Source organism: Ornithodoros turicata, chromosome 1 (genome assembly GCF_037126465.1).
Source record: "Ornithodoros turicata isolate Travis chromosome 1, ASM3712646v1, whole genome shotgun sequence".
Lineage (NCBI taxonomy): Eukaryota > Metazoa > Arthropoda > Arachnida > Ixodida > Argasidae > Ornithodoros > Ornithodoros turicata.
Genome location: NC_088201.1, coordinates 11,970,662 through 11,984,967, shown reverse-complemented (window position 1 = coordinate 11,984,967; position 14,306 = coordinate 11,970,662). Strand labels below are relative to the sequence as shown.

General features: G+C 45.4%; 1 protein-coding gene across 2 annotated transcripts; it reads right to left on the bottom strand.

Moving 5' to 3' along the window:
- Window positions 1-615: 615 nt before the first annotated feature.
- On the bottom strand, window positions 616-10,314 carry LOC135397103 (techylectin-5A-like). 2 transcript variants are annotated; one of them, XM_064628450.1, is made up of 6 exons: window positions 10,186-10,314; window positions 3,924-4,221; window positions 3,677-3,813; window positions 1,378-1,483; window positions 1,040-1,204; window positions 616-939 (listed from the first exon to the last, which is right to left on the bottom strand). In XM_064628450.1, the coding sequence occupies exons 2-6, from the start codon at window positions 4,216-4,218 to the stop codon at window positions 638-640; spliced, it is 1,005 nt and encodes a 334-aa protein (XP_064484520.1). In that variant the 5' UTR covers window positions 4,219-4,221; window positions 10,186-10,314; the 3' UTR covers window positions 616-637. The 2 variants fall into 2 exon arrangements, with proteins under 2 accessions (XP_064484520.1, XP_064484529.1); XM_064628459.1 differs by lacking the exon at window positions 1,040-1,204.
- Between the last annotated feature and the right edge of the window lie 3,992 nt (window positions 10,315-14,306).

Sequence of the window (14,306 nt, the reverse complement as noted above, 5' to 3'; positions counted from 1 at the left end):
GCCGAAAGTCCCACAATACTCCGGCGGGTACGTCGCTAGTTGGGATTTAGCACTTTAGGTGAAGCACCCTGTATAACAGTCGACCAGCAGTTTCCTAAACCTTACAGAAAGTCGCGTCTCACACGGGTCCCGAAAAAAAATTGAAAGTGCAATAAAGTACGGCCCACTACATATCCGCCTTTTGTGTTTGTATTACATGTCTCTGTTTCAAAGAAGATAAACAGCTGAAATGTGCATACATCACCTCAACAGCCTTTACTTTCCTGTACCGCTGGCGCGGACACTTACACGCACTTAGAGCGTACACTTATGTAGAGCGTACCGGATAAAGAGTGTCACGGATATAAGGTGTACCTTATTATACGTACCGGCGTACCTTACACCATGTATAACCCTTATGGTCTGTACCTTATAAAAGCTGCACCTTTGGATTGGCCTAGCCAATCCAAAAGCCCCAGCGGCTGTATACCTCGTAGCAGCTGTACCTCATAAAATTTCCTGTACCGCATACAATAAAGGTACATTTTTGCAAAATTGTACCTCTGAAAGTTTTTTTTTTTAAGGTACAGCGTTTAGAGTGTAGAATTTATTCATAAACATGTAACGAAGCGCATGCCGATTCAGTGAGATTTCTTTTTTATGCGTATGCAGTTCTAGCAGCCAAAGTTGCAAAGCTTGCATCTCTCATTTTCATTTCTACCTGCGGGAAGGAATAATGATAGAGGTTTCCTCTGCCGCCTCTGATTGACCATTCGATGCCGTCGGCGTAGCTCGCGTGGGCCCCGTTGAGGTTGAGACCATTGAGGTTTGCCGCGTGACAGTTCTTGTACCACCAGGCTCCACTGAATGCAACGGCGCAGGAGGAGTTAACCATCTTGTCGTTGTCCTTGTCAAACGTGCTGAAGCCGGCTCCGTTTGCTAGACTGAATGCATCATAACCTGGGAGGAATAAACGCGTAAACATTTTGAAGCGAACGGCGGAAGGTGGATTTCATGTGGGTAGAAAGCCTTGAAACTGTACTACGTTCTTTAGATATACCTCTTGCTCCCTTGTACCCGCTGACTATGAGCTTGTACTGTTCATTTTCACCAGCAATTTTGAAGGAAGCGTAGTCCGCTGTGAAAGTCTCTCCCGTGCGATTCGTGAGTACGATACGGAGTGACGTTGCCTTCTTAGATGTCATGATGTGGATCAACTGATTTCCTGTCAAATGGCGCAATGCACCAATTGGACTCTGAGATCGTGCATCTTATGCTGCGTTTACGTTGGACAAGAAGAAATGACAATTTGGAGAGCACCTTCGCTCTCACCTCATGGACGGAAACAGTGACCGAGTAAACTTTAAAAGCATTAATCTTCTCATTTGCTTACCATACCTAGCCAGAATTCTTTTGCTGGGTCCCCGAAACCATTTTTGTAGGCTTCCCAACCTCGATAGAAGTCGTACACTGGATTTCCGAACTGCCCGCGCCGTTGAAACACCTATAAGAAATGTAAGAAGGGAGTTGCCTCAGGACAGAAGCCGCCGATATTTCGAACAGAGACTGTTCTTCTTCTGGGCACCGTCCACTGGATTTCTACCCATCTACTATAAGAAATGTAAGACGTATACGATATGTGACTAATGCAACTTGTAAATGTAAGCCAAACGAAAAACATGTCTCTTTGTAGTAAATATAGAGGGACATCTCCAACTCGCAGAGGCAGATTGGAGCACAGCAACGTTCAGAAAGCACCGAGCTTACGAAGCGTCTAAGAATCTAACCCCTTCACCTGCGTGGCTCAAAGAACACCCACTAACTCGTGCAGTCCTTCGCGGATCCTGTGCCGCCGATGGCATTTCTTTGGTGCAGAGGCTGCAGGAACCCCTTCTGGAAGTCATGGAAGAATGTTCCTCTGTATTTCGTTTGCTATGCTTAATAGAAGGCCAGGCCGTAGTTGCACCGGTCGAGTGAAACTGTGCGTCACATCTCCCCGCATGTCACTTGGCGTGAACATTAGTTTCTATAGCACACCTGCTGCTACAATATCTACATAATCCAAATATTAAACAACCTCAAAAACAACGAAGGTTTACAAATTGGCTACTAGTACTACCCTCCGTCCTTTGACACAGTTTCTTTTTCTGGGCATCTTGAATGCCTGAAGAGCAAGCTCACAGACTCGAAAAGATATATTCTTATATGTGAGGACTTCGTGTTTCGACTGGTCTGCGTATTGTGACTCGCAATGTGCATCTTGCCTCAATGGCAAAGTGTCAACTATTGTTGATTTCTTAAACCACTTATGCAACTTTGGACTATGAAGAACAAATGCTACAACACGCTTTACCTAGCTATAACTAACTGTCATGTGGGCTGTCTATACGTTGAACCTTCACCTCTTGCAAAGCCTGACACTTATTACCCACCACTTGCTGTGCCTTTTTCGATTTTCTCAAAGGCAAGCACATACAACTGTCTTCCACGTGACCTGTACAAGAAAGGGACTACTTTGCATTATCAACCACCAGGTTACAGTGACGTGGTCAACCACTTTGTGCGCGGATGACCTTGATCTGCCCGTCTCCCAGCTGACCCAAACAGTCGCAGCAGCCATTGACACTTATATATACCGAAGACGTCAGGGGAACCTCGGAGATTCCCTCACTGGTTTTCCTACGAGCTCGTTTACCACATGAGCCGTAAACTCAGGTTTCATCGATTGTTCTCGCGACACAGGTTTAGGTACTGGTGATCCAAATATAGTCATGCTCGACGTTATGTTCGGTCACTCTACCGACTCGAGCTGTCACTTCACAGACAGACTATACTGAGCAGTCCCTCAGCAACAATCCAAAAGGCTTCTGGAGATGCGTGAGGGACAAGGCAAATCAACGTGATGAACCTATCAGGCTAGTTGATGGTAAATCCTATCACGGTAGCCAGAGTCGTGACTCATCACCTCCCCATTTTTTTCTTCTACCCATCGTCGTCGTCGTCGTCGTCTGAATTCTATCACGACTACCCGAGCACAGTTGCTGAAATGTTCGCCAAGCACTTTGTCTCCGTTTACGACAGTGCACTGAATATCATAATTATATCGCTAACGCCTGATTGCACGTATGACGGTCCCTTCTTGTGTAATATGTGTGCTTCTGTGGAAGGCGTCCCTTGTTCGGTCAACGAACTGAAGCCTAGTACCGGTTCTGGCATTGACAATATTCCTAAGTTCATCGTTAAAGGATCGATGTGGCTCGATTTTCGCGCCGGTTTTAGCTTGACTATTCAACAGGTCTTTGTGTGAATGTCATTTTCCTGATTGTTGGAACAACAACACGTAATAAAAACAACTATGCGTAATCGTAGTAAGACGTTGAACGAATACGTCTGTCGTATAGGACACGTATGAAATTCCGCTGCACAGTTTCAAGTAATGACTAAGCATTGGTAACATTGCACGCATACCAGGTCCGCGTGTCGTGCTTTGTGAACGGCTCTGATTTCAAGCTATGCATCAACATATGTCTCACCTATTTCTAGGTCGAGTTAATGGCAGTGGCAAGACTTCTAGGATGTTAACGTAGTCACCATGCACTCACTGATGTCGCTCCCCTCCCACATTCGAGACTTGTTGCTCTACTTTTTAGAAGACGTAGTTTCTGCATCATCCACGGCAACGAGCTTCAAAACTCACCGTCCAACCACCTCCGTCTGATTCCATATCGCAGTAAGTTGCAATAGGCGGCTTTGATCCTTCGTAAGGAAAGATGTTGAAGACACCACTGTGGTTCTGGCCAGAGATATAAAGATCGGCGCAATCTCTTGGACGGCCTGGAAGGTCATAATAAGTTTTTCTCGTATTTCACTCGTATCCTACAGTCGCTCGTCGTACCACCCGGATGAATATAGATAATAATAGTATGCGCTTATCTATGCCTTACCGCTTGTACGAATCTTACTCAGATCCACAACGGACTGTTCTGTACTTGCCAGGGACTGTCCTGTACTTGCCAGGGACTCTCCTGTACTTGCCAGGGACTGTTCTGTACTTGCTAGGGACTCGTTGGTGCTTGCGGACTCTTTGGTACTTGCCAGGGACTCTTTGGTACTTGCCAGGGACTCTTTGGTGCTTGCCAGGGACTCTTTGGTGCTTGCCAGGGACTCTTCGGCCGTTGGTGCGCATAAAGTGCTGGAGGCAACGATGAGTACCACCATTGCAGATGCAGTGAGGACCATTGTCTAGTGTGTAGGTTTCCAACAATTAGTATACTGTAACACGACGTTCTGTAACATCAATATTCGTGATCTCGAATCTGTCGACGTTGTGGAAAGAAGTGGGATCCTGGTGAAATCCTTCCTGTAATTGCCCACTGGGGAAGGATGCGGAATATTCTAATGTCTCTCAATTTCAGCTTACTTTTAGTAGCAGTAGTAGCACATAAGCTAGATGGGGAGCTGGTGCAAGGTGGCTGCTCCATTTCGGGGGGGGGGGGGGGGTTATGGAGATCAATGTACATCCTTTTACATGCAGTATGATCGAACTCCAGAAGGGTTTACGGAACGATGCCTAGCGCGCATACCGTTTTGTATCACCGTGCTCGAGAAATCTTTACAGGTTCAGGGGGTCGGAATATGAGCACTTCTGCTTAAATTTCAATGTCTGCTTAATCTCCTTAATGCCCTTCTTTCTTTGGATGGCATTGTCTCTATATCATGACGTACACCTAGTGCGCGCAACAAACACTGAGAGACGACGAAACGCACAAGATGAAAGATTCAATCTATAAATTCAATTAAATTTAAAATTAAATCTTAAATCTACGAGATTAAATCTATAAATTTAGATTCACCTGCACATAGGCGAAAAGTAAATAAACTAAAATCGTTCTTTCTCCTATACAATGGTCAGTTAATTACAAACAATAATACATTGTTAAAATTTATCCACATTCAACAGGAATAAATAATCAAAAAATGTCATTAATGTATTTTTTACTTATTTGCCAAAAATATTTAATACTTGAAATCAATTATTATTTGACAAAGGGTTGGGGGATTAACATGTATGGCATGTTTGGTCACTATGTGTCAGAGCGGAAAAGCCTATCAGGTTCTTGAACGGGCTATAGGGTGAACAACATGGGCCCTTGGACCGCTTCTTGGACACGAAAAAGTGGGTTAGCATGAGGAATGTGTTTACGAGCAAGGGGGTTACACACAGTTAAATGTTGCTTAGGATAACGGCATTTAGAACTCCGGCTTTGTTTTTTGTTGTTGTTTTCTTTTTTTTTCATTTTCAACACCCCAAGTGAACCAATAAAAAAATCGATCAAACGACCGCTGCCGTTTCGATCTTCGATGAAATGTCTTTCGACTAAATCATATGTCGGCACAGTTCCTTTAGAAGTCGGCCAGGATGCACATTCCCCGAGGCCGTCAGTCGTGACGAGGCCAACAGCGGCGAGACCTTTCATCGTCACCACAGTGAATTAAATTCGCCTACCTGAGGTAGAGTGTAGCTGACAAAACGTCTAAGAGAAAATGTGGCCGATGAACGGATATCAACATGGAACACAGTCTACTCCATAGCGCCTACAGCTACATAAACGAAACATTAGTAGAAAACGAGTAGTAAAAATAAACTGAAGAAATAACATTAAACTAAATATATATCAGGCAGCAGAATTAAACTGAATATATGTTAGAGGTTCAACGATAACACCCAGTGAGCTCGAACTAGCCGTGCAGGAAGGAGGATTGACGCTGCACAGCGTCGCAGTCGGGCACTGGCGTCACCGAATGGTTCTGCAGCATTCGCTGCAGTTCCGCAGTACAAAGTCTGCGTCGTGAAGCGTACATTAGAAGTAGTTTTGGAATGTGCTACAAAGTGTCTGTTTTGCATGTTCTTGCCTGTTTAGGTGTTTTGTTGGGTTTAAATACCTGTCTGTTTTCGTGGTTTTGGCACGTAAATTTCCGAGTTCTACTTATAAGAGGAAGTAATGTTCTTGAATGCCTAAAACGACGGGCAAACAGAAATGAGTTGAAAACCAATCATCCAAAGAACCAAGCCATTCATCTTCCGGACCGAAGATAGAATAACTATTCGCCTCGAGATCGAACAGCGTCGCCACCATGCGGCTGCTCCATGAACTGCCTTTAGTGGGGATGCGCCGCTTGAGCCGGTGCTTTCGCTCTGGTTATCATGCTCGAAAACGTGCTTGGAGGGCTCAATTTCTGGACATTTGAGATTTTAAAATCGCTTCAAAATGAGTGAAACTCATTTGGTGGAAAAGTTTTTTGAACTTTTCCGCACCAGTGTGCTTTGCAGGGAAGAAAACTACAGAACGTGCATATGTTCCAGTATACGGATTCCACTCTGCTTTTTGTTATATTATATTTGCTTCTGTTCGGTTCTGTGTTTCGAATAAAATGTACCAAGAGCTAAGGTCAATGTTTTAACAGTTTTTTTTAAAATCATAAGCATAAAACTATGTCACAGTTATTTATTGAATGGTTTCTGTGCTAGCTGTTCGAAGTTACTTCATAATGCTCAGTTAGGATATTCTGAACGCGCTAAACGCAAGTTGTATCGAATGTATGAATATATATATATATTTGCAAGTCCCTAACTTATAAACCGCAGCCAAAGCGCACCTGCTACTTTTTTTCCTTGCGACTTTATATATAAATATACTATATGACACGGGTGTTTTTAAATGTGCGAATTTCAAGCTTTCATCTCATGACAAGCTAGACTTTTATCCATCACATACATAATCATTGGAACACACGCATTCAAGGTAAAATGGAAATAAAATGGTAAATTGGAACAAAGGAGGCGGTGTTTCCTTGCAAAAACGCACAGGAGATTTCCTTTTCACAACTTCGCGACTTGAGCGTTTCGCAGTACAGCAGTTTTCGCCAACTTCCACACCTAAGCATCGCATTTCAACACATCCGCAATATGTGAGGCACTGCAGCGGCATTTCGTCCAGGAACACTGCGATATCTGCGTAGAAAAGCCAGAGCCTGCTGCGTCGATCATGCCGTATCCCCACTACGGCATCCGTCGCAGCGCCACCTACAGTTCGATCTCGAGGCGATGAATGTGTAGAGCATGTTGGATGGAGTTCCGGAAAAGTTCGTCCCAGAAAAATTGGTCCCTGGTTGCGGGGCGGAAGAATTGGTCCCGCGCGGTTCCGTGCGGTTCCGTGCGCCGAAAAATACAGGAGCGTCGTTGTGGACATCTGATGAACCGGATCATAGCCAATCAAGTGCTATCATTCCCACTGCTCATTTGTTCGAAATTGGAAAACATGCTTTTTTATATTAACATTAATCTTAATGAACAATAAATGCTGCAAACTAATTAATGAGGAACATAAAAGCGGTTCCATTTGCTGCACCGCCTGTATTGTACAAATTGCGTCTGTTCTTTCTGTTCCTCACTTTATTTTGCGGAGTACACACAACGCGACAAGATCAGGAAGCAGTTCTGCAATGTCTGCTACCTTCTCCTAAAAGTGAAAAAAAAAAAAAAAGTAAGACTCGTTTTTTTGCAGAACGAAAATTCTCAGTTCTTTCTTATTCTCACTGATCAGGCCATATCTTCTGTTTTGTCGACCAACTCGTGGAGTGGTAAAAGTTGTTAGGATTTCTGTAAAACGCTAACAACTTGGGACAGTGTCAATGGGAACTTGAATTGGAGAATCGCAGCAAAAATTTTGAAGTAAAAATACTAGACATCGATGCCAGCGAACTTCTAATGAAATATCGTTTTGTGTCACTGAGACAAAGAGAGGACGCCAAACAAAGAGACGCCAAACAATTTTTAACGTACACATACAAGAAAGCCTCCAGGAGATATATCTGAATCATTGCATTTGCCTCAGGATTCTATTTTCTGACCACACCAGCTACTGTCGCTGACAGTGATGGCCAGTAGTTAAACTACTAGTTAAACTATCTGATTGTAGTTAAAATGTAGTTATCAACTACTTGCAGAAATGTAGTGGCAACTAGTAGTTAAACTACTGTTTTAAGTAGTTAACTACTGTAGTTAGGTTACTGAAGACGCCAACTACTTCCGATTTTGCAGCAAGCTTTACGACACGATTGTGCTTCCGACTTTTACCTTGTGCTACTTGTTTGATGAGAACGGAGGTGCAGAGGAATTGTGTCGTGCATGTGTACTAACTTTTAATGCTTGTCTAGTGAAGCCTCATTTGCTGTAAAATAATTCTGCAACTTAGTTTATCGCGTAGGCACAGAAAGAATCCCACCCCAAGCTTTGTAGTTGACGATCGTAGCAATAGCTTGAGCCAAAGTTTAACATTGCTTGTGATTCATATTTAGGTGTGCAAGAACACTAGAAGGGATTGGTGTTGATGGACAACATTAAGTAGTTATAGATGTAGTTAAACTACATTGCAGTAGTTAAAGAAGTTTTAACTACTCCCCTGAAAAGTAGTTGAACTACTAGTTAAACTACTCAATCGCAAAGTAGTTTGTAGTTATAGTTAAACTACTGTAGAAGTAGTTAGTGGCCATCACTGGTCGCTGATGCTGAAAGAAGCCTCAGCACAATGAAACTGACCGATCAAGAATATCCTGCGCTCAACCATAAGAGATGTCAGGCTTTCTGAGTTCATAGTCAACAGAAAACATGATTATCTAGATATAAGTAACGCATCGATATCTCTAGACTATGACGCATTGATTAACCAACCTGCGAAGAACAAGGCTCGAAAGAAGGGTTTTGCGCAAATGTTCACTCTAGGCTTATGTATGCATAATATAAACCCTATATAAATATCGTATTCAAACTTCTGCATTGTAAGTGAACCCGGACATATGTTCGGAGGGGACCACGCTCTTTGTTGCTACAGCCCTGGGAGTCGAGTGCCTTTCGAGCTAGAATCAAGTCTTTTGTCCTAGGTTGCCTCCATGTCTATGAAAATAAAGCTGAAATTGAAATCCATAACCGAGAAGGCGCTATTCGTTCTGGCTACATACAAGCAGGGCCAAGCTGTTACCAAGGGACCGTGCTGTTACATAAACTTCAAACTGACACATTAAGCGGCCTTGGTAGTCGCCATTCATTCCACCTTTCTCACCCTATGACCTTGTTCCAAATGCGGGAGAGGAAGACCCGGCCTTTGTGGTCGCCCGCCTTTCGGTGCATAAGCATTCGGATGTTCTGGACGTTTGGTGCCTATGAGCAGCTTCTCCCCTCCTGCTCATTTCCACCAAACGCTCAAAACCACCAACTTTTTTTCGGTGCATATGAGGAGGAGGGAGGGGGAGGAGGAGACGTTGGGAGAAACGTTGGTTGGGAGTGTCGCTGCCTGATTAGGCGGCATGTTTCTCGGGAAGGGAAAGGTGGTGGAGAGGAGGAGAGGAAAGGGTGAAGTGGAAGACCGAGCGGAATCCGCTCGGGGGGAGGATAGCTGCGTCCATGGGCCGACTTCAGGGGAACTGTGCCGGCATACGCCTATTATTACACATCTGAGGGAAACCCAGGAAAAACCCCAGACGGCACAGCCGGCCCGCGGATTCGAACCGCGGACCTCCCAGTCTCCAAGCGCACGCGTTACCGCTGCGCCACCGGAGCTGATTGTGCATATGAGCGTTTGGAGGTTTTGAGCGTTTGGAGGTTATGAGCATTTGGTGCATATGAGACACAACCGAGGGAAGGGTGGGGGGGGGGGGGGGGGGGGGTCTGGATAAATCACTGTTTGCGGCTCCTGATGGCAACCCAGCCGACACGTAGCCGACGTTTCTTCGTTTTAGACCCAGTGTTACGCATATGCAATGTCACTTTGCCACCGTAGTTGATGAATAATACTTGGTTGGTGGGAACTTCGCCTCAGTGTTGCCCGCAATTTTCAGTTTCGATTTTCTAAAAGGCTGTGAGTGGCGATTGGGATCAGTCTTGTAATGTAAGAGCACTAACGGCTCAGGCTATCGAAAACATATATTTTCGGAAAGTGTACATCTGGCTGCTTTACAGCTACCTTTAAAATTCACTTTCCCACTGGCGTACCTCAACACGTGCTACTAATGAAGTCTGTGTATTGTGCTACGTCTATGTAACATCACTTGTGCAATGTTTCCGCCCAAAGAAGGTCTGATGGATGTGGCAGATACTGCCCAAAATACGCATAACGAACGGGCACATGAACACTATACCGTATTACTTACGAGTGAGGATTAGAATAGCTGGGATTAGGATTATCTTCAATCCGTCGGAAGTACCAATGAAATTCTTCTGCCACTCAATCGTACTGCGTAATCTTTTGAGGAGACTATCGCACTTCACGCCACGTTATGAACAGTGCAGCCACAAAAACACAAGGTATTTCATCTTACATGTCAATCATGCTCCAATTGTTACGCATGTCAATTACCTAGCTCCGGAAGAGAAGCAGTTGGAGAAAAAGGTGCAAATACCGGAGCCACAGGAAATAGCGGAGACGACAATGAGTAATTATGCCGTGCAATCAATTATCAGCTACTGCCAAATGTGTGGCATGATTCCGGTGAATGAAATATTGTGTTCAACGGGTTCCATTGTAACGAAACAACACCTTTGTCATTATTGTGCGTCTTTTTACTTGCTGCAGTGTAAGAGTGGTAATCGATTCCTGTTGCGTTGAATACGGAATACAATTGGATAACAACTGGCGGAACTCTGGAAATTAATAATAACAATAATTAATAATCGGGTGTTTACGTCACGAGACAACTGAGATCATGAGCGACGCCACAGCGGTCGCTCTGTGGATTGCTTTTGCCCACCTGAGGGTTCTTTAACGTGCGATAGGGTTCTTTAACAGCTCACCACACGGCGTGTCTAAGCAACTCGTACCCTGCCACCAAGTTGCTGGCGGGATCGAACCGGTGATCTTGGGATCAGAAGGCGAACACGCTACCGAATGAGCCACCGAGGCCGGTCTCTCGAAATTGTGAGACAATAACAACAATAGACGATGACGATAAGCTGGGGTGTTTAACCGTTGTGGTGCGATATTGCACGTGGAGCATTATATGAAGATGATGAAGCAAGGGTGAAAATACGACAAAGAATTAAAGCGTCTGGAGCAATCCAGTGGACGACAGGAAGTCCATGAACAGGTGAAGAACAGACGATGGAACACAGGATCTTCATAGGGCCAATGAGTGCAGCTAAATTGGGCGGCCCCTTGCTGGTAGGGGCAAGCCCATCACACAGTATCCACCTTTGCGGGCAGTAGAGTGCACATGTCACGAGAATGTGCTGTGTGTTCGCCACGACACCGCATGTGGAACAGAGGCTTGTGTCACTCACGGCATCTGATCATGCACTTGAATTGTGGGGTGAAAGCCACATTGAGGCGGAGCTTACGCAGGAGCGAGGTAAAATGGCGTAATAAACGGGCAGGGAAAGAAAACGACAAATTTGGGTCTACCGAATACATGAGAGATTGAACCGTTATGTCCCGGCGCCATTGCTGCAGAGCCAAGGGCTGAAACCACACAGTTAGTAGGGTCCTTTAGTCACCCCTCGACAGCACAATGGGCACGGCTGTCGGGGACTCATGGGCAGCCGTTGCTACTCTTCCAGCCTCTTCATTGCCTCTTAAACCGCAGTGACCAGGAATCCACTGCAGGGATATATAATGACCTCCATCATGTAGACGCTGAACTTGGTGGAGAATGTCTACTTAGATCGAGGCTAGCGACCCACGAAGCCCCATGGTTGCCACACATTACAAAGCAGCCCGTGAATCGGTGTAGACCAGTGTTTCCCAAAGTGTGGTCCGCGGACCCCTGGGGGTCCGCGAGAGTGCCCGTGGGGGTCCGCGACCGTCTCTCACATTTCAGTGAGGATTTTCGTCAAAATTGCTTCAAGCATGCTTCAACGGCTAGCTTCTAATTTCTGATAGAAATGTCCTGCAATGCACATTTGTCCGCATCATACACATACAAACAAGAAGAAGAAACCAGTCCGGAATCGTTTCTGAAGCTGCATCGAAAGCACGCAGCAGCTCACGAGGTTGCTAGTTATGCACTGGTTGTGACGGTGTGTGTGTGGGGGGGGGGGGGGGAGGGGGGGTCCGTGAATTGGTTCTCATCGCTTCCGGGGGTCCGTCACCGCCAAAAGTTTGGGAAACACTGGTGTAGACCACCCAGACACGCGGAGGAGCTTAGGATATCTGCTACAGAAAAAGTAGAATAGTATACGGCTCCGCCGATGTTGATGACGTACGATGTGAGAGACGATATCCACGTGAGACTGCATCAGATGGGACGACAAAAGCACACGACGAACCCTCCCGTGTAGTGGATCCATCAGTGAAGACGGCAGTGTGATCAGGATATTTACGGTGCATCATGTCCGCCGCCAACTGTTGAAGAACTGAAGGTGGCACTTGATGCTTTGGAACCCTGAGGCCAGGGACATACAGGGAGAGTGATGGGAGCACAAGCGCCCACGGAGGGGAAAATGGCGAGAGTATAGTCTAACTATGGCAGCTAAATGTCGCTTACGACATCAGAAAGTGATACTGGCTGCGCGTGAACCGGGCCGCTCACTCAAGCTCAACGGCACCAAGTCCGAATGGCGCCATTGCGTGGAAGCCACGGGGATAGATACCAGAGAAGATGAATACGTATACAGAAATGATATACATACAAACAAGGGGGATCCCAGAGCGGAAAAAAGATCAAAGGCCGGACGAAGTACGCGACATTGGAAGCTCGCTAGTGTTGTCAGCCGAGCAAAAGGACTCGAAACCATATAGTCTAGTGTAAGGAAAATGAGCTTCGACGGGGCTTGCCCCCGAACGTCGCAGTAAACGGACACAGCAGCCAGCGTACACTTCGTAGAATGTCACCGTCCACGATCTGTTTATTGTACACTATATACACTCGTCCCAAGAACGCAGCATTTGGGAGGCCTCAGTTCCCCGAAACGGGAAGGGCGCCTGTCAGCTATTGGTCTGGGAACGGCGTCCACCCACACACGCGGCCAACAGGGTCCTTTTCCAGGCTATTTCGGCCGACTTGAAACAATTCCTCACTCTAGTATACAGATAACACATGAAAGATGATTAAAAACAAGTCCGCCAAGGGAATACAACAATAATGCGTAAGGCAACAGCGTCGTAGAACATGTTGCTACATGCTATGAAAGATACAGTGTGCAATGGAGACTTGTTGTTTGAAAGTTCATGTTCGTTGGAGAAGATATACATATACAATATGATGGGAAATAACGTCTCTGTGGCCGAAGTACACAACAGACGAACGCAACAGAAGCCTCAAGGTGCCTGAGAACATGAACATGTCCAATGTGTCGGACTTGTTCGTCATTCTATCCAACATAGATCGCGGGAACAATAGTTCATATAGCCGGGAATAGCAATGGCAGCATATATGTGTTCGTGAAGCCGTCATTTAGTGAGAAAAGGCGCCTGTATTTCCTTCTTTCTTTTCGTTCTGATCTTTCTTAGATCTTTATGGCAACGCTTCCATAATGGTTCCGTGATTAATGGTGGAAAAGCCGTATGATATTCCATACACGGTTCAGGAGTAAAACTATATACTCGAAGAAAACAAAGAAGCTACAGTCACAGACGTACAGGGTGTTTTTATTCATTATTTTACTTCATTATTTTACTTTATTATTTTATAACAAGCTACGAGAGCAGCATAGATGTCGTATTTAAGGGTGTGTTATACGGCCAGGCGGACATTCTCGCGAAGACCGTATATGTAACGACTGCATGACTAATTACCTAACATTCACTAATCAACTCTTTAAAAGTTACATAGCAGAGTGTGAGACAATCACTGTTTAGAAGCATCTCCATTTTTAAAAATCATGAAATGAGCATATGCGTTGAAATATCGTTAACCCATTTTTGCTATGCAAACGAGCTGAGACCGAAACCGCGAGCATCAGAAGCGAAGGACGGACTGCGCTCATTTCGCGTCTGAGGACCACGTGCTTTGGAGCGATGGAGGTGATTGGACTAGGCGCTGATCTAAAGGGAAGGTAAGGCAATTAAAGGCGCTGATCTGCGGGCCAGAGTAACCACTTTGCGGCCAATTACTTTTTTATTACCGTTAGGGCGGCCCAGATAAGCAGATGACGATGTATGTCATGCTCTCCGGAGGCGCGCAGTTTTGGTTTCGGCGCAATTGCATAGCAATGTTCGGCGATGGCTATTTCATCGCACGTGCTCGTTTTAGGAATCGTACGGGTAATAGAATGGTTTCAACGAGTACTTTCTCCCATTGTGCTATCTCGCGTTTGCCCGAAAGCCCTTAGTTAAAGT

What these genes read in the sequence shown, in the direction of transcription:
- LOC135397103 (XM_064628450.1), bottom strand. Translation starts at nt 4,218, where the DNA reads ATGGTCCTCACTGCATCTGCAATGGTGGTACTCATCGTTGCCTCCAGC. An exon ending in GAGTAAGATTCGTACAAGCG is followed by an intron (nt 3,814 to 3,923) that starts GTAAGGCATAGA and finishes ATGACCTTCCAG; the next exon opens with GCCGTCCAAGAGATTGCGCC. An exon ending in AGCAAAAGAATTCTGGCTAG is followed by an intron (nt 1,205 to 1,377) that starts GTATGGTAAGCA and finishes GCCATTTGACAG; the next exon opens with GAAATCAGTTGATCCACATC.